This window comes from Myxocyprinus asiaticus, chromosome 24, assembly GCF_019703515.2.
Source record: "Myxocyprinus asiaticus isolate MX2 ecotype Aquarium Trade chromosome 24, UBuf_Myxa_2, whole genome shotgun sequence".
Lineage (NCBI taxonomy): Eukaryota > Metazoa > Chordata > Actinopteri > Cypriniformes > Catostomidae > Myxocyprinus > Myxocyprinus asiaticus.
The window spans coordinates 21403356-21426239 of NC_059367.1; the positions used below are offsets into that span (position 1 = coordinate 21403356).

At 36.5% G+C, this 22884-nt stretch overlaps 2 protein-coding genes across 2 annotated transcripts; one reads left to right on the forward strand and one right to left on the reverse strand.

The window, feature by feature from the left end:
* Nucleotides 1-168: 168 nt before the first annotated feature.
* Nucleotides 169-3990, reverse strand: si:dkey-20d21.12 (uncharacterized protein LOC556245 homolog). The gene is made up of 4 exons (XM_051653627.1): nt 3817-3990; nt 2034-2182; nt 1641-1859; nt 169-796 (listed from the first exon to the last, which is right to left on the reverse strand). Exons 2-4 carry the CDS (start codon nt 2158-2160, stop codon nt 654-656), a joined length of 489 nt encoding a protein of 162 aa, XP_051509587.1. The 5' UTR covers nt 2161-2182; nt 3817-3990; the 3' UTR covers nt 169-653.
* Nucleotides 3991-4745: 755 nt separating this feature from the next.
* Nucleotides 4746-22876, forward strand: amt (aminomethyltransferase). The gene is made up of 9 exons (XM_051653136.1): nt 4746-4981; nt 6868-7035; nt 8819-8899; nt 14376-14507; nt 15125-15203; nt 16142-16287; nt 16765-16945; nt 17116-17271; nt 21846-22876. The coding sequence occupies exons 1-9, from the start codon at nt 4871-4873 to the stop codon at nt 22022-22024; spliced, it is 1233 nt and encodes a 410-aa protein (XP_051509096.1). The 5' UTR covers nt 4746-4870; the 3' UTR covers nt 22025-22876.
* Nucleotides 22877-22884: the final 8 nt, after the last annotated feature.

Sequence of the window (22884 nt, forward strand, 5' to 3'; positions counted from 1 at the left end):
TTCCCCCCTATATATAATGTCATTTCTCTGGCTCTTAATAATATACAGTCATTGTCAATATACAATCATTCAAGAGCTCACTGTAGTCCATTCAAGAGTTTTACAAAAAAAAAAAAAAAAAAAATCTACCTTGTTCCTGCTATGGGAACATTAACAAATTATAACATTTAAGAAAGGGTCATATGTATCACTCAGGTGTGTCCACAAAACTTTCACATTTCTGTTAATATTTTCCTCTTTAACTCTTTCTCTGATTAACTTCAGTCATTGTAGTTCAGCGCATGAGGGCAGCATATAAGCAGAATTTATCTTAAGAGTGTAGAGGCCATTTAATAGGAGTGGAATGGTAAGAGACCAGAAAACTAAAGATACTGATGAGATGTTCGATGCCTTATGTGCTGCTTTCTTTTAGAGTTACAAAAATGACACTTTTAAAACATATTATGAGAAATTTCAGCCATAAAAACCTTATTGTTCATTAAAAAAAAAAAGAGAGAAAAAAAAAACAGGCCAAGTAAATGTCTTGGAGCAAGACAATGCACTAGTGGATACTTTTGGAATAGCATAAGACAAGACAGAGAATCACACAAGTTGATCTGAATTTCTCCATCATGTTGGCAAAGTGTAGCAGAATTTTGTGTTAATTGTTATTTTCATGGTCGCTGCTTATTGCCCACTGCAGTCAGGTTGAAGTGCATCTTGTGTACCTCTTGTAAGAGTAGGGAGATTTCTTCAGCTGCTTCCTGTTTCTGTTTCACCATCTCCAAGAGTGTGTGAAGAGCACTGCTCTGCTGTACTGGAATGTTGGTAAGAGGAATTTGAAGAAATTACTAAATATATGTTTGAACAGAACCTTTAAAGGTGAAGTGATGCTAGTGGTGCAGAAACTACACACTTCAACTTTTAAAGGGATAGTTCACCCAAAAATGAAAATTCTCTCATCATTTACTCATCCTCATGCCATCCCAGATGTGTATGACTTACTTTCTTCTGCTGAACACAAAGATTTTTGAAGAATATTTCATCTTTGTATGACCTCACAATGCAAGTGAATGGGTACCAAAATTTTGAAGTTCCAAAATGCACATAAAGGAAACATAAAAGTAATCCATATGACTCCAGTGGTTAAATCTATATCTTCAGAAGTGATATAAGTGTGGGTGAGAAACAGATCAATATTTAAGTAATTTTTTACTATCAATCTCCACTTTCACATTCTTTTTCTTTTTTTTGGGGCGATTCACATTCTTTGTGCATATCGCCACCTACTGGGTAGGGAGGATAATTTATAGTAAAAAAGGACTTAAATATTGATCTGTTTCTCACCCACACTTATCATATAGCTTATAGATTTAACCACTGGAGTCTTATGTATTACTTTTATGCTGCCTTTGTTATTTTTGGAGCTTCATTCACTTGCATTGTATGAATCTACAGAGCTGAAATATTCTTCTAAAAATGTTCGTTTGAGTTCAGCAGAAGAAAGAAAGTCATACATATCTGGGATGGCATGAGGGTAAATGATGAGAAAATTCTAATTTTTGGGTGAACTATCCCTTTAAGTCTAGCCTTAAAACACATTAATTTCAGAATGATACAATGACTGGATAGAAAGAGGTATAAAAAACAGATTATCTCACCTAAAAAACTGAAGATAAGAATGAGAGTGAGGAGGGCTACAATAATAGCTGCACATGCTAAGAAATAGCGCCTCCTAGTGGAAGTGCAAATGTCATTCAGACTGCTCACACAGGGCCTTCTCTCGGGTTGTGCTGTTTGACAGTCAACTGACCTGTCTTGCATGTGAAGGATCCCATTGGTGGAGGGAGGAGGCGGGCGGGGTGGTATGACACCTGGAACTAAGGAGTATGTTTAAGTTGCCATGAAACCATTGAAGTCCTACAACCTATCTTCAAAAATGTGTGTTGGTGTGACACATATCAGTTATATAGCGCCCTGGACCGAGATCATTCGATGTTAGATCTTATTAAGTGTTGACGTGGATATAAACACTCTCTGACATGATAGGATACCTTTGTTGTACTGCTCAAAGTGTGTTCGGTGCAAATCATTGATGGAATCAACTGAATGGAGCTCAATCTCTGTCAGGTCTCTGTCACTGACACGAACGAACGCTGGAGGAGGAGGAGTGGACTTCATGATCACTCCAACCACTGAGAAACTGAGAAAGAACATACAGCTGATTTAATATTGTAGGTAGGAGATTATGACAACAGAACTGAAGAATAGAGCAGAAAATGGGTGAAAGGATATGCATTAACCGGACAGAAATTGTCACTAATTAGTTCTAAAAGGAACTTCTTCATGGGGTAAGAACTTTCAAAGGTTCTCCGAGAAACCCTCCCATGGGCTTCTAGACAACTAACAAATTTAACAACAGAACCTTAAAGGGAAAGTTCACCCAAAAATGAAAATTCTGCAATCATTCACTCACCCTCATGTTATTCCAAAACTGTGTGACTTTCTTTATACTGTGGAACTTTCACAATAGCACTTTTGGTGCACACACGGGTTTGTTTGACATCAAAGTTCAGTTCATTTGTATGAAGTGAACACGGTTTTCTGAACTTTGGTGCACACCTGCGAACCGCACCGCAGTTCGCATGAAAAGGTGGTCTTCGGTACTGTTCATGTGAACTCTGGTACGGTTTGCTGCTGATATGAACGCAATCATCCTAAATCGCAGAAGTGAACCGCTATTGATGATGTATAATCGTGTCTTTGCAGGTCGCAATTATTGCGGTACAATACATTTCTCATACCTGCTTGTCTCCATATAAATCGCCATCAGAGAACAGCTCACATTCTTTACATCTTTTGAGATGCATCCGTGGGCTCGCGGCAGACAAACACTAACGTTCTTCATGTTATAACACATTCAGTGCATCCGCGGCAAGACAAACACAAGTCTCGTTTTGTGCATGTAAAGTTTTGGTGGAACTTTTCAAAGAAACGAATAATTAAGCTGATGACTTCAAGATGTTACCTGGTTCCAGTGGTAAACATTTGCTGCTTGTACTCACGTTGATGATGCAATCGGACCACGGTTCGAATCCAAATAAAATGATGTGAACAGAGACCAGCGGGGACAGGGGAAGGAGGTAGAAAATGAACTCGGGTTCGGACCAAGCAATCCAACCAAGTGTGAAAGCACCCTCAGTCACCTTTCCCTTTTAATTTTTTGGAAAAAGATGCCATGAAAGTGAATGATGACTGAGAATGTCAATCTACTAAACATCTTATTTTAAGTTCCAAAGAATGGGTTAGGAACAACATAAGGGTGGGTAAATAATAGCAGATATTTCATTTTAAGGTGAACTAGCCCTTTAAAATTAAAGTAGAACTTTATGTAGCTTTGCATGGTGAGGCTACAGGGTTGTTGTTGTTGTTTGTCATGGCCAGTTTTCCAAGCATGAGCCAAGACTGAAAACAGCAGCAGCTTGCAAAGACTACAAACAGCAGTGGTGATATGTTACATGTTTCCATATTTGATAATGAATAAACAAGGACATTAATTCGTTTTATACTGTTCAGTAAGTGACTCATACAAACACATACTCTTTTGCAAGAAATGCTAAACCAAATTCTAAACCTAAAGGATTTACAGTTAATAGTCTTAGAAACAATAGCAGGTGATCTCAAGTATGTTAATAATCGAAAATGGAATCAATCAACTTTTTTGTTTGTTTGTTTTTTACTTATTCGCTAAAATATATATATATATATTTTTTAAGATTTATAATTTTTTTTAGTATTCACTTTAACATGGAAATCTGCCTGTCTGTTTAGACTTACCCTCAGGTTTTGTTTTCCTCAAACGCTGGTAGACGTCTCTTTGTGTTGCCGTGTTGTTGACTAGATCTAACCCCCTTACACCAGAGAAAAAGAGAGAAAAGATTTGATTTGGATAGTTTTTTCAGTATATAATGAAGTAGCTAACGATGGTCTTCACATGTCTGAAGCGAGCTGGCTCCTCTACCCACAAACAAACTCAAAATCCCCGCACCCAAAATAGCTACAGCCTCATGGAGGAGAAACACGGGTTATTTATAGATTTCGGGCCTAATAATCATTAGGTACCATGCGAACAGTGAATATTGTGATATCAAAATCAAAACTTTGAGTAAGAGGAGAAAAGGGCAAAATAATAGACGGCAGCAACTTGCATGCCACTTATAAATACTTCTATTTAAAATAATTACTGTATTTTACAAACTTAGTTACGTGATTTTCATGTAGCTTTGTCAGTAGAGTGCGGTGTATTCGTTTTTAATGCACCATACAGAAGGCTACAGTAGTTTTATTGAATGCTTAAATTGAGTTAGGGACCGTTCACACCGAACACGTATTTGCGTCCGTCTGTGTTGTTTCCCCATTGTTTCTCTATATGGAAACATGCAACGTCTTTGACCATTGAGCCGTGTCTCGTGCAGGAGCACCGGGGTTTAAGACGCCGTGTCACGTAAGCATTTCAACGGTTAAAAACGTGTTTCGAGAAAACTAATTTCGTTTTATTATTATTATTATTATTATTATTATTATTATTATTATTACTGCGTCTAGTCTAGCTTTTTATTTTATTTTTTTAGCGCAAGAATATATTCGGTTTGAACGGCCCCTCGTTGTCACAGAATTGTATGTGAGGAAATTTCTCAACAGCACGCGAACGTTGGGAATTCCAACTACATTTCCCAAGATTCTTTGAATTTACGCTCCTTGTTTTGCAGTGAAAGCAGAATTACGAGAGCCGAGTTCAAACGAGCTGACGGTTTACCGAGAGAACCTGCTGCCTTCCTGCTCTGGACTGCTTTTAACGGAGAGCTGGGTTAGAAATTGAACGAAAGACGGAATGCTTGCTCGGGTGTTTGCAAACGGACTCGGTAACCGAGTTTCGAAGGAAACCATGCGGACTGTCGGGCTGGGTGTTACGGGGCGGCAGGACAGGCACGCTTCTACAGAGGTATGCACGGATGTGGAATTAAAAACATCATAAAAGATGAAAACAATTTAAAATAGACCCAAATTGGTACAAAGACTCTGCAAAAACATGACAAATGACTAAACAGACATTTCCTCTATAGTTCTGTTTAGAAAGGGAAACTTGGTGCATTTCACTTTACAGCCTTTGCTCATTTCTTTAAAGATAATACTGGATTCATTTCAATTTTAGTGGTCTGTTATTGTGCTCAGCGTGTCGTTCATGCACGAGAATCACGGCATCTGTTGTGTTGTCCGCTCTGCTGCACTTGAGGACACTAATTAGAGCACGAGAGGGTCCATCCGGCTGACTGCTCACCTCTGTGCTTGACAGGACCGAATCAATGAAAAACACACGTTTGCCTCTTCCTTTCTTTGACAAACAGATCCTCTGTTTGTTTTAAATCGCTGAGTTGTCCAGTCACTACCTGGTAATCAGACTCTCTCACTGGTAGTCACTAAACTCTTAAAGGGATAGTTAACCCAAAAATGTAAATTCTCTCATAATTTGCTCACCATCATACCATCACAAATGTGCATGACTTTCTTTCTTCAGCAGAACACAAACGAAGATTTTTAGAAGAATATCTCAGCTCTGTAAGTCCATACAATGCAAGTGAATGGTGATCAAAACTCTGAAGCTCCAAAAAGCACAAAGCAAGAAAGTAATCCATATGACACCAGTGGTTTGTTGACACAATTGGTTTATGGTGAGAACAGACTGAAACATAACTCCTTTTTCACTGTACATTTTTCTATTGCAGTCTCTAGGCACGATCGTGATTTCAAGCTTGATTACACTTCCTAGTGCTTGACATGCAGAGCGCTAGATGAAGTAGGGATGTCCAAGAATGGTCGTTTAAAAACTGACTAGTCGATTAGTAATGTCAACTAGTACATTTTTTAATAATTAAGGTTTTCATTAATATTTAAGACTGTTAATATTGTAATTATTAAATAAAAAAATAGTATCACAAATACCATTACAATTAGTATAAATATGACATTTTCATAAATCTGAAGCTTAACTTCACGCTATTTGCTATTGAAATTGTGTGGTTTTGCTTATCCCTACTAGGAAGTGCAATCGAGTTTAAAATCATTGTCGGCAAGGAGACTGCTGATGTCAAAATTTATTGTGTAGAATAAGTTATAATTTGGTCTGTTCTCACACAAAATTTATAGTATCTCTTCAGAAGATGGATTAAAACACTGAAGTTTTATGGATTACTTTTATGATGCCATAATGTGCTTTTTGGAGTTTTAAAGTTTTGGTCACCATTCACTTGCATTGTATAACCTACAGAACTGAAATATTTAAAAATCTTTGTCCTGCAGAAGAAATAAAGTCATGCACATCTGGGATGGCATGAGGGTGAGTAAATGATGAGAGAATTTTTATTATTGGGTGAACTATCCCTTTAAAGATATCAGTGTCTGTGTGTGAAATCTCCAGTAATAAAGATAAGTGTCATTGCCATTAACATAAACATATGGGCACATTTTGCCCGTCTCTGTCCTCTCTTGGTAGATCAGATAGTAATGTTCTCTCATTCAGACTACTTAGTTGACTTTGGACTGGTTTCGTAAACTGTAAATAGCTAATGGTGCTGATTTAAATGAGGCTGCAGTGGGCGGGATCATAGGTAGGAACCAGTTCTGGAGGTCAGAGTACAGTGAACTAATTTAATAGCAAACTTGAAGGATCTGATTAAATGTGGATCTAATTATTAAACCCATGCTGTATTAGATAGGCAATCATGACACTGAAAGCTTTTAATACACGATATTAATAAAGTGTGTATTTTATATATTTTATAGAGCTTCCTAAAATAAGAGGTTTTTGTTTTGCTGTCTCTCTGTAACCAGGTGGCACTGAAAAAGACCCCACTATATGACTTCCACAGAGCTCATGGTGGTAAGATGGTGGAGTTTGCAGGGTGGAGTATGCCTGTGCAGTACAAAGACAGTCACATTAACTCCCATATGCACACACGCCAGCACTGCTCCATCTTCGATGTCAGTCACATGCTGCAGGTCAGTGTGTGTGTGTGTGCTTAAAGACATTTAAGTGAAGCATCTAGGTATGCATCTTGTAGCTCAACTTATGTGTATTTATTTTGGTCCAATACTGACTGAAAATTAAGTGAAAAGTAAGAGATTACAGATATATATTCATGATTTTATATATTTCTGTGTATTTATGAACACTGATAAAAATATATTTAAGTGACACTTTTGCCTAATGATTGACTATACAGTAGGGCTGCAACTAATGATTATTTTGATAATCGATTAATCTTACGATTATAAGAATGATTATCCGACTATTCGGCGATTATTGCACCAATTAATCATTAGCTCTTAACTGATTATTCAGCTTGTGCCCCGACTTGAAAGGTTGTATTAAACTTACTTAAAATAAAGAGGACAAAATCATCTTTTAAAAATACCTCTAAATGACATTCACTGATTTAAAGGGAAAAAAATACTTTAAGTTTAATTTAGTAAAGAAATTCACTGCAAAAAATCCTATTGTTATCAAGTGTTTTTGTCTTGTTTTTCTTTTAAAATTGTCTAAAAATCCATGAAACAAGATACATTTACTTGAGAAGCAACATATAAGATATTCAGACTTGCTTTAAGATAATGTATCTTAAATATAAGTGTATTTTGTATGTGTATTTTTTCACTTGGTTGTACTTCTGCGAGTGCAGTAAAGACAAGATATACTCATATTCAAGATCTATTCTCTAAAAGCAAGTCTAATATCTTATATGCTGCTTCTCAGGTGAATGCATTTTTTTTTTTTCTTTTTTTTTTTTAAAGATTATTAGATATTTTAAAATATTTATATTTTTAATATTATATTCAATATTCTCAGATAAAATGTTTTCTTCTGCAGTATAACGTATATAGAAAATGTATGCTGTTTTAAAGGAATTTTAGATATTTATATTGGAAAACAAGCCAAAACAAAAACAAATCTAAAACTTATTTTGTTGCACTGTATAATGGGGTGAAGACTACCCTCTCACCTTTTTGTTCACTTCAGTCCATGTTTAACTCACAAAAAAACAAACTCTCTCTTGTTAAAAAAGCTGCGTATTGCCAATTTTCTTCACAATAAGAAACACACAGTGACACATATATTATGATTCAATAAGTCACGAGCCATCACGTTATAATCTAGCTGCATTAAGCGTGCGCTCTAGGGATGAGAATCCCTGTGACAGAGTGTGTATCAACCGGGTGGAGTTTCAGTCTCTCCCCCTTAGATCGGGACACTCGTGCAACTCATAGAAGAGGCGCTGACCGCACAGAGAAATGACAGTTTCGGAGTTTGTAGTTATTTACATGACCTGCTTAATTATTATTTGAACTTTAGTAAAGCTGTAACACATTAAATATAACTGCATTAAAGATGTACCGGGATGTTTCCTTTAAAGAGCTCTGGCTCCACTTACTCCACAACGAGAGTGCTTCTGTATTTAATTATTTGTTATTTTTGTATAATTCCCTCATACTTTGTGATCTACATCACCTGAGGCTGTTTGGAAGATTTGGAGTGCATCTGGACTGTGAGATGTTTTCTTCCTCCCCTCAGTCAGTCGCTACCTGCAGTGCTGCATGTTACGTTAAATGAGATCAAACGACTATTCGGCAACGAAATTTTTTGTCGACAATTTTTTATTGTTGTCGATAACGTCGACTTATTGTTTCAGCCCTACTATACAGTATATTCAATATTATTAGGCTCTAGTGTGAAGTGTTTCTGATGTCTATTTGTGTGTTTTTAATATTGGTTGTTTTCCTTCAGACTAAAGTACATGGCAAAAACAGAGTGAAGTTCATGGAGTCTCTGACTGTTGGAGACATTGCTGAACTAAAAGACAACCAGGTAAGAAACACACACAATTCTCTGCTAATGTTTCCTGTGCTTATATGTCAGCTGAACTGTCAACTGAAAAATCTCAACTGAAATATAAGGTAATTATCATTTTGAATATAGATTTAATTTATATTTCATTTCCAATTATTATTTAGTTTAGTTATTTTGCAAACTGTGTTTGTCAGTTTAAATTTTTCAGTGAATTATAGTTTGTTTTATTTTAGTTTGTATTTTATTTCTATTTCTATTATCACAGATGAGTAAATAACACATGAATGTTTAAAGCACTGCATCAACATCTGTTGGCCTATCAGGTGAGATGATTGAGATGACTTTCCTGGCCTGGTCTGCCACCAGAGCTTGAAGGCATCTCACTAGCTGGGCTTCCATACATATTTGTATGCACATTTTGGGATATGGCATAAAAATGCTGGATGGAAACACTAAAATGCGAATAATAGCTCCAAAATGTGCATAAAAAACATATACGCTCGCTTGAGGTGGATCATTTTTTTATTCTATAAAAAATACATACACACAAACTACGATGGAAACCGATTTACTGAATATATTCCTATAGAATTTATATAGGAATGTGTATGCTCATCAAAAAAGTTGTTTACTGAAGTAATATTATTGTTTACTCAGAAGACTGAGCTCCATGGAAATTATAATTTGAAAGATGATTGAAAGATTTGGTTGTCACGACTAGCTTGATCAATATATTGATAACGTATCAATCTAATAATCAATGGATGTTGTTATCGATAACTGTAGTACTGAATTAAAATTGCACGAGGGCGCTATGCGCATGATCTTCTGGCTCAGAAATGCTGCCCAGCTTAGATGGGAGATTTTCAAGATACAAAAAATAATAAATATAATAATGTACGCTTGTTCAATGTGACAAAGTTTTTTCTGCGACAGCTCCAGCACTCTCTTTGACACAATGGTCTATACATCAGCGTCTGAATTTACTCACTCATTTCGTTCAGTCCTTGTTGATATTGTGTACTGACTGCCATCCACTATATAGGAAATTGTGAATGAGTGAACGATTTCGAAAACACCATATTTTGCACCAATTTCCCTTAGAATAACAATTTTGTTCCCTACGGTCATTCATGTCTTTGTGCACGCTTTGCAGGTGCACTTTTAAGTTTGTTGGGTTTTTCCTTACAGATAAGCAGTAGCATTTAGAATTATCAGTAAGTGCACAATATTTGAAGAACACTCAAACACTCAACTTAGTTGAGTCCGAGTCAAGTCTGAGTCTTTAAACAATCGAGTCTTGAGTTGAGTCCGAGTCCAAAAGGGACCGAGTCCATAACAGGCAGAGTCCGAGTCGAGTCTGAATGAATCTGTTCATGAATCTGAATTAAAATTGTAACTGTAAACTAAACATCAATATTTTAAACTTCACAATTAAGAAAAAGAGTTTGTCAAAATAAATGTAACAAAAACACCTCTGTTGCATTTCCTATATACATTTTATGATTAGCATCCTGCTGAACAGACTTCAAAGTGGTTTCAGAATGAAAGCATATGCTTTAGGTGTATGAAGAGAAAACTGTCCTTCAACACACTTCTTATTGTGTTCTGTTGACTTTTCAATTATTTGTTGCTTTTTCCCCTCCCCTCAAACAGACTAAAGAAAGTGAAAGCTGCATTAGTCATTACAACCAAGGTTATTATGTTTCGAATTTAAATTTTGTTTTTATTTCTACTTCATTTTCAATTTGTCAATTCAATTTAATTTAGTTTTATATAAAATGATTCATATCTAAAGAAATAATAGTCAATACTGAGATTTTTTTCTGAATCTTTTTGGGAAAATACAGTACATACAAATGAGTCAACACAGTAGTAATTAGCACTCGCTGAGAAGTTATGTCTCATGATTTGACTGCAAATGCTACATCCAAAAACACTGGAAAAGCCCACTGATAATATTATGGCCATGTCATCACGGACACGATTTTCTAGTTAATTTGCGGGAAACCACACAATGCAGGGCAGTTCTGCATGATGCTCGTGTACCTAAATCCCTGATGTTTCTGTGTGCGTCTCGCAGCTGCTGCCGCAGAAGATAAACAATAATAATAATTGATATTTGCTTGGTGCAATCAGTCTGAAATCTTTACAGTGCATCAGGAAAGTATTTACAGTGCTTCACTTTTTCCACATTTTGTTATGTTACAGCCTTATTTCAAAATGGATTAAATTCATTATTTTCCTCAAAATTCTACAAACAATTCCCCAAATTGACAACGTGAAAGTTTTTTTGAAATCTTTGCAAATTTATTAAAAATAAAAAATGAAAGAAATCACATGTACATAAGTATTCACAGCCTTTGCCATGACACTCAAAATTGAGCTCAGGTGCATCCTGTTTCCACTGATCATCCTTGAGATGTTTCTACAACTTCATTGGAGTCCACCTGTGGTAAATTCAGTTGATTGGACATGATTTGGAAAGGCACACACCTGTCTATATAAGGTCTCACAGTTAACAGTGCATGTCAGAGCACAAAAAAAGTCATGAAGTCCAAGGAATTGTCTGTAGACCTCCGAGACAGGATTGTATCGAGGCATAGATCTGGGGAAGGGTACAGAAAAATTTCTGCAGCATTGAAGGTCCCAATGAGCACAGTGGCCTCCATCATCCGTAAATGGAAGAAGTTTGGAACCACCAGGACTCTTCCTAGAGCTGGCCGCCCGGCCAAACTGAGCGATCAGGGGAGAAGGGCCTTAGTCAGTGAGGTGACCAAGAACCCGATGGTCACTCTGACAGAGCTCCAGCATTTCTCTCTGGAGAGAGGAGAACCTTCCAGAAGAACAACCATCTCTGCAGCCTGTATGGTAGAGTCAGGCCTGTATGGTAGAATGGCCAGACGGAAGCCGCCACTCAGTAAAATGCACATGTCAGCCCGCCTGGAGTTTGCCAAAAGGCACCTGAAGGACTCTCAGACCATGAGAAACCAAGATTGAACTCTTTGGCCTGAATGGCAAGCATCATGTCTGGAGGAAACCAGGCACCACTAATCACCTGGCCAATACCATCACTACAGTGAAGCATGGTGGTGGCAGCATCATGCTGTGGGATGTTTTTCAGTGGCAGGAACTGGGAGACTAGTCAGGATTGAGGGAAAGATGAATGCAGCAATGTACAGAGACATCCTTGATGAAAACCTGCTCCAGAGCGCTCTGGACCTCAGACTGGGGCGAAGGTTCATCTTCCAACAGGACAACGACCCTAAGCACACAGCCAAGATAACAAAGGAGTGGCTACGGGACAACTCTGTGAATGTCCTTGAGTGGCCCAGCCAGAGCCCAGACTTGAACCCGATTGAACATCTCTGGAGAGATCTGAAAATGGCTGTCCACCGACACTCCCCATCCAACCTGATGGAGCTTGAGAGGTCCTGCAAAGAAGAATGGGAGAAACTGCCCAAAAATAGGTGTGCCAAGCTTGTAGCATCATGCTCAAAAAGACTTGAGGCTGTAATTGGTGCCAAAGGTGCTTCAACAAAGTATTGAGCAAAGGCTGTGAATACTTATGTACATGTGATTTTTTTTTCTTTCTTTTTTTCTTTTTTTTTTTTTTCTCATTTTTTATTTTTAATAATTTTGCAAAGATTTCAAACAAACTTCTTTCACGTTGTCATTATGGGGTATTGTTTGTAGAATTTTGAGGAAAATTATGAATTTAATCCAGTTTGGAATAAGGCTGTGATACAACAAAATGTGGAAAAAGTGAAGCGCTGTGAATACTTTCCGGATGCACTGTAAATACCAACCAAAGAAAATTTAATTGAGCTCTTCTTTAATCGCAAAAACATGGAGAATAATAATTTGGTGTCATAAATTTAACAGAATTGTCCTTCAAAAGTGTCAATATAAGCTAAAAAAAAAGACATGCATAAGTTACCTGGTGATTTAAAATAAAAATTAAATTAAATAAACATTTAAAATAAAAATGTCATAACCAACTAAATTCAACTCGTAACATGAAGTTTAGCTTCGAGTAATCAAGTAATACGAATAAAATATTTATTTTATAGTCTATAATTATAAACAAAACATTTCACTTCCCAAAATATCCTAATATTTTATTGTGCATGGTTGAATGTTGTGAATGGTGGACAAATGCTGTAAAAGAATGTATTTGAAGCAGCTCGTCAATGCTTTGAAAATAGTCAATCAATAATAAATAGGTGCTGTTTATCTGTTTAGAGTTGCTCTCTGCTTTAGCAATAACACTTTTTTTTTTCTCCGACTATTTCAAAAGTTACACAGTTAATTCATCAAGCTTTTATGGACCAGTTCAAGCTGACAGCACTGCGTGGACCACAAGAGACTATAGAAGCCTACATGTGTAGATACATTACACCTAAAAAGACTTAATATCCAATATTAACACTTTTTATGTATTTTTATTTCGATATATGCTGTTTTTAGTAAATGTGAGAGACATGATGTGGGTGACTTCACTCAATGAAGTTCTTGATTTTAAGTTTTTAACCATGATGTAACTGCAATGCGAACACCGTCTTGCCTGCGCAAACGGCACACACAATTTTACCAGTTGTCGGGTCCTGTGTCATGTGAAACTGCCTTGTTTATTTTCTGTTACATTGGATACATACCCGTCTTTATGTTTTCGTTGTGCCAGCCACCTCGGTGGTTGATGTTATACAGTAGTCTCTGTAGCAGTTTTGTTAAGTTTTGAGCAGCAGAAATAGAAATAAACCTTGCGTAAATTGTCATGTAAACATTTCGCTCAATGCTAAGCTGAAATGCTATTTCTAGCCATCTTACATGCACCTGTTACCAGGTACGATCATATAGATTTTTATAAAGAAAAACGTTAATCATAATTTTTTTTCTCTATAACACCTTTGATATTAGGGCAAAAATCTTAATAAAATATCTAAAAATCCTTAAAACAAGATAAATGTGCTTTATCTTGTTTTAGAAACAACACTGCATAAGATATTTAGGTTTTTCAGAGAATGTATTTTTAACATGTGTATTTTGTCTTACTGGCAGATTTTTTTGTAGTCAGAAAAAGTGAAAAAAATCTACCAGTGCTGAAGAAGTAATCCAAAGTATTTAGATTATGTTATTGACCTTGAGTAATCTGATGGAATACGTTACAAATGACATTTTACAGCATGTATTCTGTAATCTGTAGTGGAATACATTTGAAAAGTAACCCTCCCAGACCTGTATATAGATGATCTTAATGCTAATAGACATGGACTAAAAGCAGCAAAACTAAATTTTGATTTCATGGAATCTTTAATTAGTTCTGAAGCAATGCAGGACCATTTCAGTTTAGTTTTAATGGAAAATGTCAAGGTTATTTTTTGTCATTTAATTTAAGTTTTAGTTTCAGTTAACCATAATAACCTTGGAAAGGTTATTTTCAGTCCAAATAAATTTTAGTAATATTTTCTCTTTTTTCTTTTTTTTTTCCTAGGGCACTCTTTCCCTCTTCACAAACACTAAAGGGGGAATCATGGATGATCTGATTGTGACTAAAACAAATCAAGGATACCTGTATGTTGTTTCCAATGCTGGCTGTGCAGACAAAGATTTTGCTCATATGCAAGTGAGTAACAGCTCTATATTAACAATTAAACCTTACATGCTCAGTTTTTAAAATAGCTTATTACACTGCTCTGTGGACTACTACATTCTGGTTGGGCGATCATGGCATTCTGCAGTCAACTATTTTCATATCTAATAACCACTAAACAGCATGGCCATCCTAATCACCCTGCCAGGGTTATTTTTCTGACTGTATATTATCCCTTAATAAAAATAAATCTGCATGTCTACGCAAGCTATGCCATCCATTAATAAGACACAAATAACAGGATTAACGATGAAAGAATTTGAAAATGTGAGTTATTTAGCCACAGTTTTATATGTAGTGGAGATTTGTAATTGGCTTCTCTAATTCTAGAAGTATATCAGTAATCCAAGAGCTCTATCTGTCAAAGAAGTGACTCCAGAAACAGTTAACCTAAAGACCAGTAGGGGGTGTTCAAATTCCTTTACATACTTGAATTTCTAAGTTTACTAAAAATATATTCTGCTATGAGAATCTAATGCTTTAATCTAGGTAGTTTATTTATATTTAGGTAGTAATATACATTGCAGCATATTTATATGTTGACATTTGTATCTGCTCAAAAGTTTGTCGGTTTGTGTTTTTGTTTTTAGGACAGACTGCAGGAGCTTAAGTCAGCAGGTCATGATGTAGATTTGGAGTTAATGGAAGAAAGTTTGATAGCCCTGCAGGGTAGGTTTAGGCATGATTTACATGTTTGTTTTGTATGTATTCTGAAAACACATGGTTCTGTGATGTACTTACATGCACTGAAAACCCTAATAAATGCATTGCACTCATTTGAGTAAACTCGTCCCCTCAATTCCATTGAGTAATGGGGTCTCCCAAAACTTGAGTATTTAAGTTCAATTAACTTGGTTTTCAAGTAGAATGAACTTAACTATTTATGTTGAGTTAACTACATGCAAGTAGACTTAACTCAGATTTGAATTTAAATGTTGTTTCTACTGTTGTACATTTGCATTGAATTGATTCAATTTTAGATTAAACAACAGCACAGCTCAAATAAAGATAACTGATTCTAGGTCAGTTATTAAATAATTCTTTACAGAAATGCATATATGCAATTCAGCTGCACATGCACATGTGACCAGGGTCCAACTTGACCATAGAGACACAGATCACCCTAATGCTGACATTACACCAAACAACTGTTTGCAACAAAGCATAAATAATACAACAAAAGAGCTAAAACATCTATGAATTCTTAATAACAATTATTTAAATTCCCCAATCTGTTCCCTCTGACCAAGGAAACATAATTCAAGCAGCAAGGGATTGTGGGTATTCCCCGTAGCCTCAATTTTGTACTCAATAGTTTGAATTATTAACACTTCAAATCTTAAGTCTATGGATTTTTAAGAAAAATAAGTTCAATGAACTTAAATATTTGAGTTGTGAGTCCAAAATTTGACATTTCAAGTAATACTTAAGACAACTTGATTTTTACAGTAATGACAACTTTAGGGTTTACAGTGTGGTAACACTGGCCACATTTCTGCTTTATATTGCTTGTGCATTGGTGTGGATTTGTGCGTATGTAATGCAATGTACACATTTTTATTAGTTTATATGTTCTAAGTGCATAGTGTTTACTCACATATATGCAGGTCCATCAATGGCACGGGTTTTGCAGAAGGGTGTGTGTGATGACCTCAGTAAGTTGACCTTTATGACCAGTGTTTTGACACCAGTATTTGGCATACAGGGCTGCAGGGTCACACGCTGTGGATATACAGGGGAGGATGGAGTTGAGGTGTGTATGTGTGATTTTGATGTTAATGCGTGATATCTACCTGTAGCCCAAAATTTTGATTGCCTTTGTTTCTTGACTGTACTCTAAATGAAAATTCTGTCTTCATTTATGTTGTTTTTAAACACATTACTTTTTTGTTTTTCACGGAATAGAGCTGTTCATTCGTGACGTCAATTTGTAGGTGAACCTGGAAGGCTAATTCGCCATGGGTTTCCTCTGGAATTTCCTATGAGTTTTTATAATGGCAGTTTTTGATTTATGAGTAAAATAAGGTCTGTGGTAAACATTACTTGAAGATACATGGATGTTTTGCTCTACAATATAAATTACACACTTTCATACTTCAAACATCACAAATCCATAGAAAATTTCAGAGGGAATCCGTTCCTTGAAAATGCTAATTCTCTTCAGGGTTTTTGGACAAAACATGAACAGCTCTATACAAAAGAAGATGTTGCTGATACCTCTCTCTTTCAGATCTCAGTACCGAGTGGAGATGTTGTCTCACTGACTGAAAAGCTGTTAGCCGATAGTGAGGTGAAACTTTCTGGCCTTGGTGCCAGGGACAGTCTCAGGCTGGAGGCGGGACTTTGTCTCTATGGCAACGACATTGATGAGACCACCACACCTGTGGAAGCAAGTCTAGTGTGGACTATAGGTGCATCAATACTACTTTTCTCTGCACATGTACACCTATGTTTTCACTGATGTTTTAAACCTTTCATTGAGTGTTAATCCATTAGTGTGTGTGTGTGTGTGTGTGTGTGTGTGTGTGTGTGTGTGTGTGTGTGTGTGTGTGTGTGTGTGTGTGTGTGTGTGTATGTTAAGGTAAGCGTCGTCGGCAGACACGAGACTTCCCAGGTGCTGACATTATTGTTCCACAAATAAAGGCAAAGACTCAGAGGAAAAGAGTGGGACTGATCTCCACTGGTCCACCTGTCAGACAACACACACCCATACTGTCACCTGAGGGCAGGGTTATAGGTAAAAAAAACGCTCTTGTGATGAGGAGAGATTAAAGACATAGTTAAATCAAAATTCTGCCATTGTTTACTCAACCTCATGTCATTCAGAGTCTGTATGACTTTCTCTCTTCTGTGGGTCACAAAATGAGCTATCATGCAAAATGTCCTTGCTGCTCTTTTACAAACAATGAGCCTCATTCATGAAACTTTCGTAAAGACTATATATGAGTAACAGTATTGAAATTTTTATGAATGAAGTGCATTCACTTCGTACAGTTGATTTCACAATCACAGTAGCGTATTAAAGAAAGTAAGGACTTAATGTCATTGCATGTTTTTGCTGTCATTTGAGGCTCTTTTGTAAATCATACAGTTCAAGAAGTCAATAAAACTGGTTGAGATGAGTGTAAAAAAATGTCAGTTCACTCAGGGATGAAGATGTCCACCACCATTAACCTTCTCTGGTTCAGTTCGCAGCGCATCACCATCATCATTTATGAAACTTCTCGGGTAAATCATGATGGTAACAGAGATATACTTGCAACTGGAAGAATCTTCAGAGAAATTATTAGAACGCCATAAGAAGATCTTTGACCGAAAAGCTGTAAGATATTACAGATATTAACCATTGTATTGTGTACGCACCTGCCCGCAATGTGTTTATTTATTGGTTAACCAGCATTAGCATTGACCATACATTATCAACTGAACACGATTTACCAATGCCTAGCTCATATAAAAAAATAAATGTCCAACCAGTCACGTTAGAGTGCATTCATTTTTTTGAGAAAATCAAATGCAAACTGCGTCTTTCCATTAACTTTTATCCCATGTCAAGCACTTCTGCTGGAAAAATAAGCAGAATAGGTAAAAACTGTTCTTTTAAAAAATAAATGCAAGCAGCAAAGAAATGTTTTTAAAAAAAGTAGTCTATGGTTTAAAAAGAAAACGAAGTTTGTTTTTTAAGGTTAATTTCACTAATTTAATTACGGTGGCAAGAAAAGGTATGTGAACCCTTTGGAATAAGCTGGTTTTCTGCATTAATTGGTCATAAAATTGGATCTCATCTTCATCAAAGTCATAAGTATAGACAAACATGATGGTGCTTAAGCTAGCAACACAAACATTTTTAACTATTCATCTCTTTATTGAACACATCCCATTAAACATTCACAGTGCTGTGGATTTAATAACTGGTTGATCCTCCTTTGGCAGCAGTAACCTCAAACAAGCATTTCCGGTAGCTGCAGATTAGACCTGCACAATGTTCAGAAGGAATTTTAGACCATTCTTTCTTACAGAACTGCTTCAGCTTAGCCATATTCTTAGGATGTCTGTCATGAATGACTCTCTTGAGGTCATTCCACAGCATCTCTATTGGGTTAAGTTCTAGGCTCTGACTGGTGTGTCTGACCTGACGAAGACCCAATTTGGGTTGAAACGTTGTCAATAAACGGGAACGTTTAGCAGTGTGCCAGCGTCTCTACTCATTCTTAGGCTCTGACTGGGCCACTCCAAAAAATTGATTTTTTTTTTTAAGCCAATTTGTAGTGGATTTACTTCAGTGTTTAGGGTCATTGTCTTTCTGCATCACCCAACTTCTACTGAGCTTCATTTTAATTTTTCCCTTGATGATGGCAAGCGGTCCAGGCCCCGAAGCAGCAAAGCTGCTCCAAACCATGATGCTCCCTCCACCATTGGTATGATGTTTTCATGTTGGTTTGCGGTGCCCATTTAACGCCTGCATGTTCTTTCCATACAATTCAACCTTAGTTTTACCAGTCCACAAAACATTTTCCAAGTAGCATTGCGGAGTGTCAAGGTGGTCTTTGGCAAACTTCAGGCGCACAGCAAGGTTTTTTTTGGAAACCAGTGGCCTCTTTCATCCATATAGTAGACAGGGGTGGTAGTCAGCATCAATGCTCGCTGAGCTACCCAGGCCTCCCATGAACAGTGATGTTAAGCATTTCCTTTGAGTCATCTTGGCTGGACGGTCACTTCTAGGGAGAGTTGCCACAATACTAAATCGTCTCCATTTATAGACCAATTTGTCAATCTGTGGATAGATGAATATCTAAGCTCTTCGAGATAACTTTGTAACCATTTCCAGCTTTATGCAAAGCAACAATTCTTGATCGTAGGTCTTCTGAGATCTTTTTTTTTTTTTTTTTTTTTTTTTGTGAGGCCTGGTCCATGTCAAGTCAAAAGTAGCTCAAACCCACATCTCCAATCTTGTTTCATTAATAGTATGCCAGATTTTCCAATTCCTGACTCTAATTAACTTTTGTTGATGTCATTAGCCTAGGGGTTCACATACTTTTTACAAACTACACTGAATGCTTGAATGATATATTCAATATGTACAAGAGCAACACAATAATTTGTGTGTTATAAGTTAAAACAGATTGTGTTTGCTCATTACTGTAAGATGAAGATCAAACCAGATTTTAAGATCAGTTTATACATACAGGTAATTCCAAAGGGTTCACATACTTTTTTCTTGCCACTGTATTATATTTTTATTTACTTATTTAATTTAACTTCTATCAAAATGTTGTCAAGGCAGTTTGCCTGAAAGAACACAACATGTTCGGATGTCTTACACAGGATTTAGATGGGAGCAGGTGTCAATTTTGTTCGCACCAACTAACATTTTGTAAATACGAAAACTTTAATAAATCCAGTTAACGTCAGAACGCCTTTACAAGCGATTTACACAAAACTTAATTCTGCTCATGTTTCATGAATGAGGCCCGCTAAACATAAATGAAGACAGCTTTCAGGTTTTAAAAATGACAACAAAAGTGCCTGGAGTATTACACAAGTGGTCCATACAACTCATGAACTATATTCTAAGTCTTCTGAAGTCATACAATCTATTTGTGTGAGGTTCAGACCGAAATTTAAATTGTTAGTCGCTGAAAATGTTCCCCTTCCACTATAGCTCTGAAATATCATTTGCGTTTGTGTACAATTGCAATCAAAATGATTCAACCCTCCCCAAGACAGTAAGGATTTACAAAGGTAAGCTTTTCTGATGACCCAGAATGTTTAAAGATTACATCTATATCAGGTGACTTATTCAAAGTCATAGTGTGAATAAATAACCTAATATTTCTAAATAGCAGGATTTTTTAAAAATACAGCCATGTCATAATTATTCAACCACTATTGCATGTAGCTGTTTCTCAAATATGTAAGGCTACACAAGTAATTGTTTTAAAACAAAATAAAGCCATCACTCTACAGTGGCACTTATTTAAATTTAGTGTCGTCAGCAAAAATGTATTTCTGTGCAAAAAATGCAATTTAAAAATAAGATGTCACAAAAGCTAATAGAGGAGATTATTTCATTACCTAAAAAAAGGCCATGGCTAAACGTACATTTCCAAGGCATTTCAATTTCCAATAGACAAAGTTGGCAGCACCATTGATACATTTTTAAATATGGTACAACAGCAATCTTCTTGGGGTGTGGAAGAAAGAAAATCTTCACCAAGGGAAATGTTGACTTGAATATTCAAGAAGTAATTTGGAAAGACCTGTGGAGTTCTGGAAGAAGCTTTTATGGACATATGACACTAAACTGAAAATGAGTTTTAGACCCATGGGTCAGCAGTACGTCTGGAGTAAGATGACAAGATGATGACAAGAACGACACCATCCCCACAGTCAAGCATGGAGGTGTGTCAGTTCTGTTATGGGGGTGTTTTGCGGCTGCAGGAAATGGCTATCCTGACTATGTGACTGTCGCCATGGATTCTTTCAAGTATCAGGCCATTTTGTCACAAATGTGATGCCTTCAGTGTGTAAATTGAAGTTCTGTGATCACTGGACTTTCCAGCAAGACAATAACACCAAGGATACATCCAAGTTGTCCAAAATCTAGTTCAGGGATGGGTTGTGGAATGTCCATGAATGGCCCTTTCAGTCCATCATTAAAATCCCATTGAAAATCTTTGTTGGGATTTCAAGGAAGCAGTGGCAGCACAGAAACCAAAGAATGTCAATGAGCTGGAAGCTTTTGCTCATGAAAAATAAAAATAGAGAGGTGTCCGAAGCCTGAGAACACTTACCTGAAACATTTGATGTTATTAAGGGTAAAGGATGCTCCACAAATGATTGACCTTCGGGGTTGAATATTTTTGACATGACATTTGTGGAGAGAATTAGTTATTTTTTTTATTTTAAAATTTGGGTAAACTGAACTCTTTGTTCTCAAAATCACTCAAATGTGTATTAAAAACTTACTTTGACTGACTTAAACAGTTGACTGAGGTTTTAGTTGATGTGTTTTAATTCACATCACCAGAACATATTGCTGGTCAGGAGGGTTGAATAATTTTGATTGCAACTGTATATGTCTTTTGACCAATTGTCACCTAAATCACATGGGTTTGGAATGACATAAGGCCGAGTAAATGACATAGTTTTTATTTTGGGGTGAATTGTTTCTTTAATTCAGTACCCCCTTAATCATCTTTGAACTGGTAGCTCGGCTGTCATCATAACTCTCAGTCCTTTTAGCATTTGCATATCTAGGCACTACGCCTTAATTTTTTTTTCCCTGAAAACACACCCTCTTTATTTCAGGTGAGGTCACCAGTGGATGCCCCTCCCCTTGCCTAAAACAGAACATTGCGATGGGCTATGTGGAAGCTGGCTTCAGTAAAGTGGGCACACCAATCCAGGTGGAAGTAAGGAAAAAAGCAGTGCCAGCTGTGATCAGCAAAATGCCATTTGTGCTCACCAAGTACTACATGGGCCAGTAGACACACTGATCATAGACTGATAAAAACCATCTGTGTTTGTGAGAAGGTCAGTTATAGACCTATTTGGCAGTATTCATAAGCGAACGTCCCAGCCACTGGATTCCCAGACCAAAATTAGAGATTGTGACACTCTTCAACATTAAACATTCCATAATGCAGAAACAAATGCACACTTTAAAAAGTTACAATCTGTGTAATAGAAAGTAAATTATATTCCATAAATATTTTACATTCTGTAACACTTTTATAACAGTATGGCCATTGCACTAGAGATTCAGCTCAAATGTATTTTCAGGATATGGAATTTGACCACTTGATGTTTGTGTGTGTTGGTTTTTGCTCATAAACAGAGCACCAGCACCTCTGTTTGCTGGAGTGTGGGAAGGTGACATCTGTTTTCAAGGCTACCGAGTAAGTTTCTTGCAATAACTGTAAAGGGCACACAGTACATCACACACCTGATTCATAATATGCCATAGTCCTAATATAGTATCAGTGCTCTTTGATGGGAACTGAAAAGATGATTAACCAAACTAATCTGAGGAGATATTTGTTTTTTGTTTTGTTTAGAAAAGTGCCTAATTTATGAAGAGTAGTATAATTAATTTTAATGTCATAATCGTTATCTCATCACTGTCAAGTCTGTCTGAAAGAACATTTCCATTTATGTTTATTTTTGGTACATAGATAATTTTCTTTTATATGCCTTTATAAATCTACCTGATTGGTAGTTTTCCAAAATAAGTAAAACGATCATTTTGTGTCAAGTCACAAAACAATTTGGTACTATTAGTATTTAATTGCCAAAAGTGTATTGTCATTATTGTGTAATAAATTCAGAATTATGGTTAATATTTGCA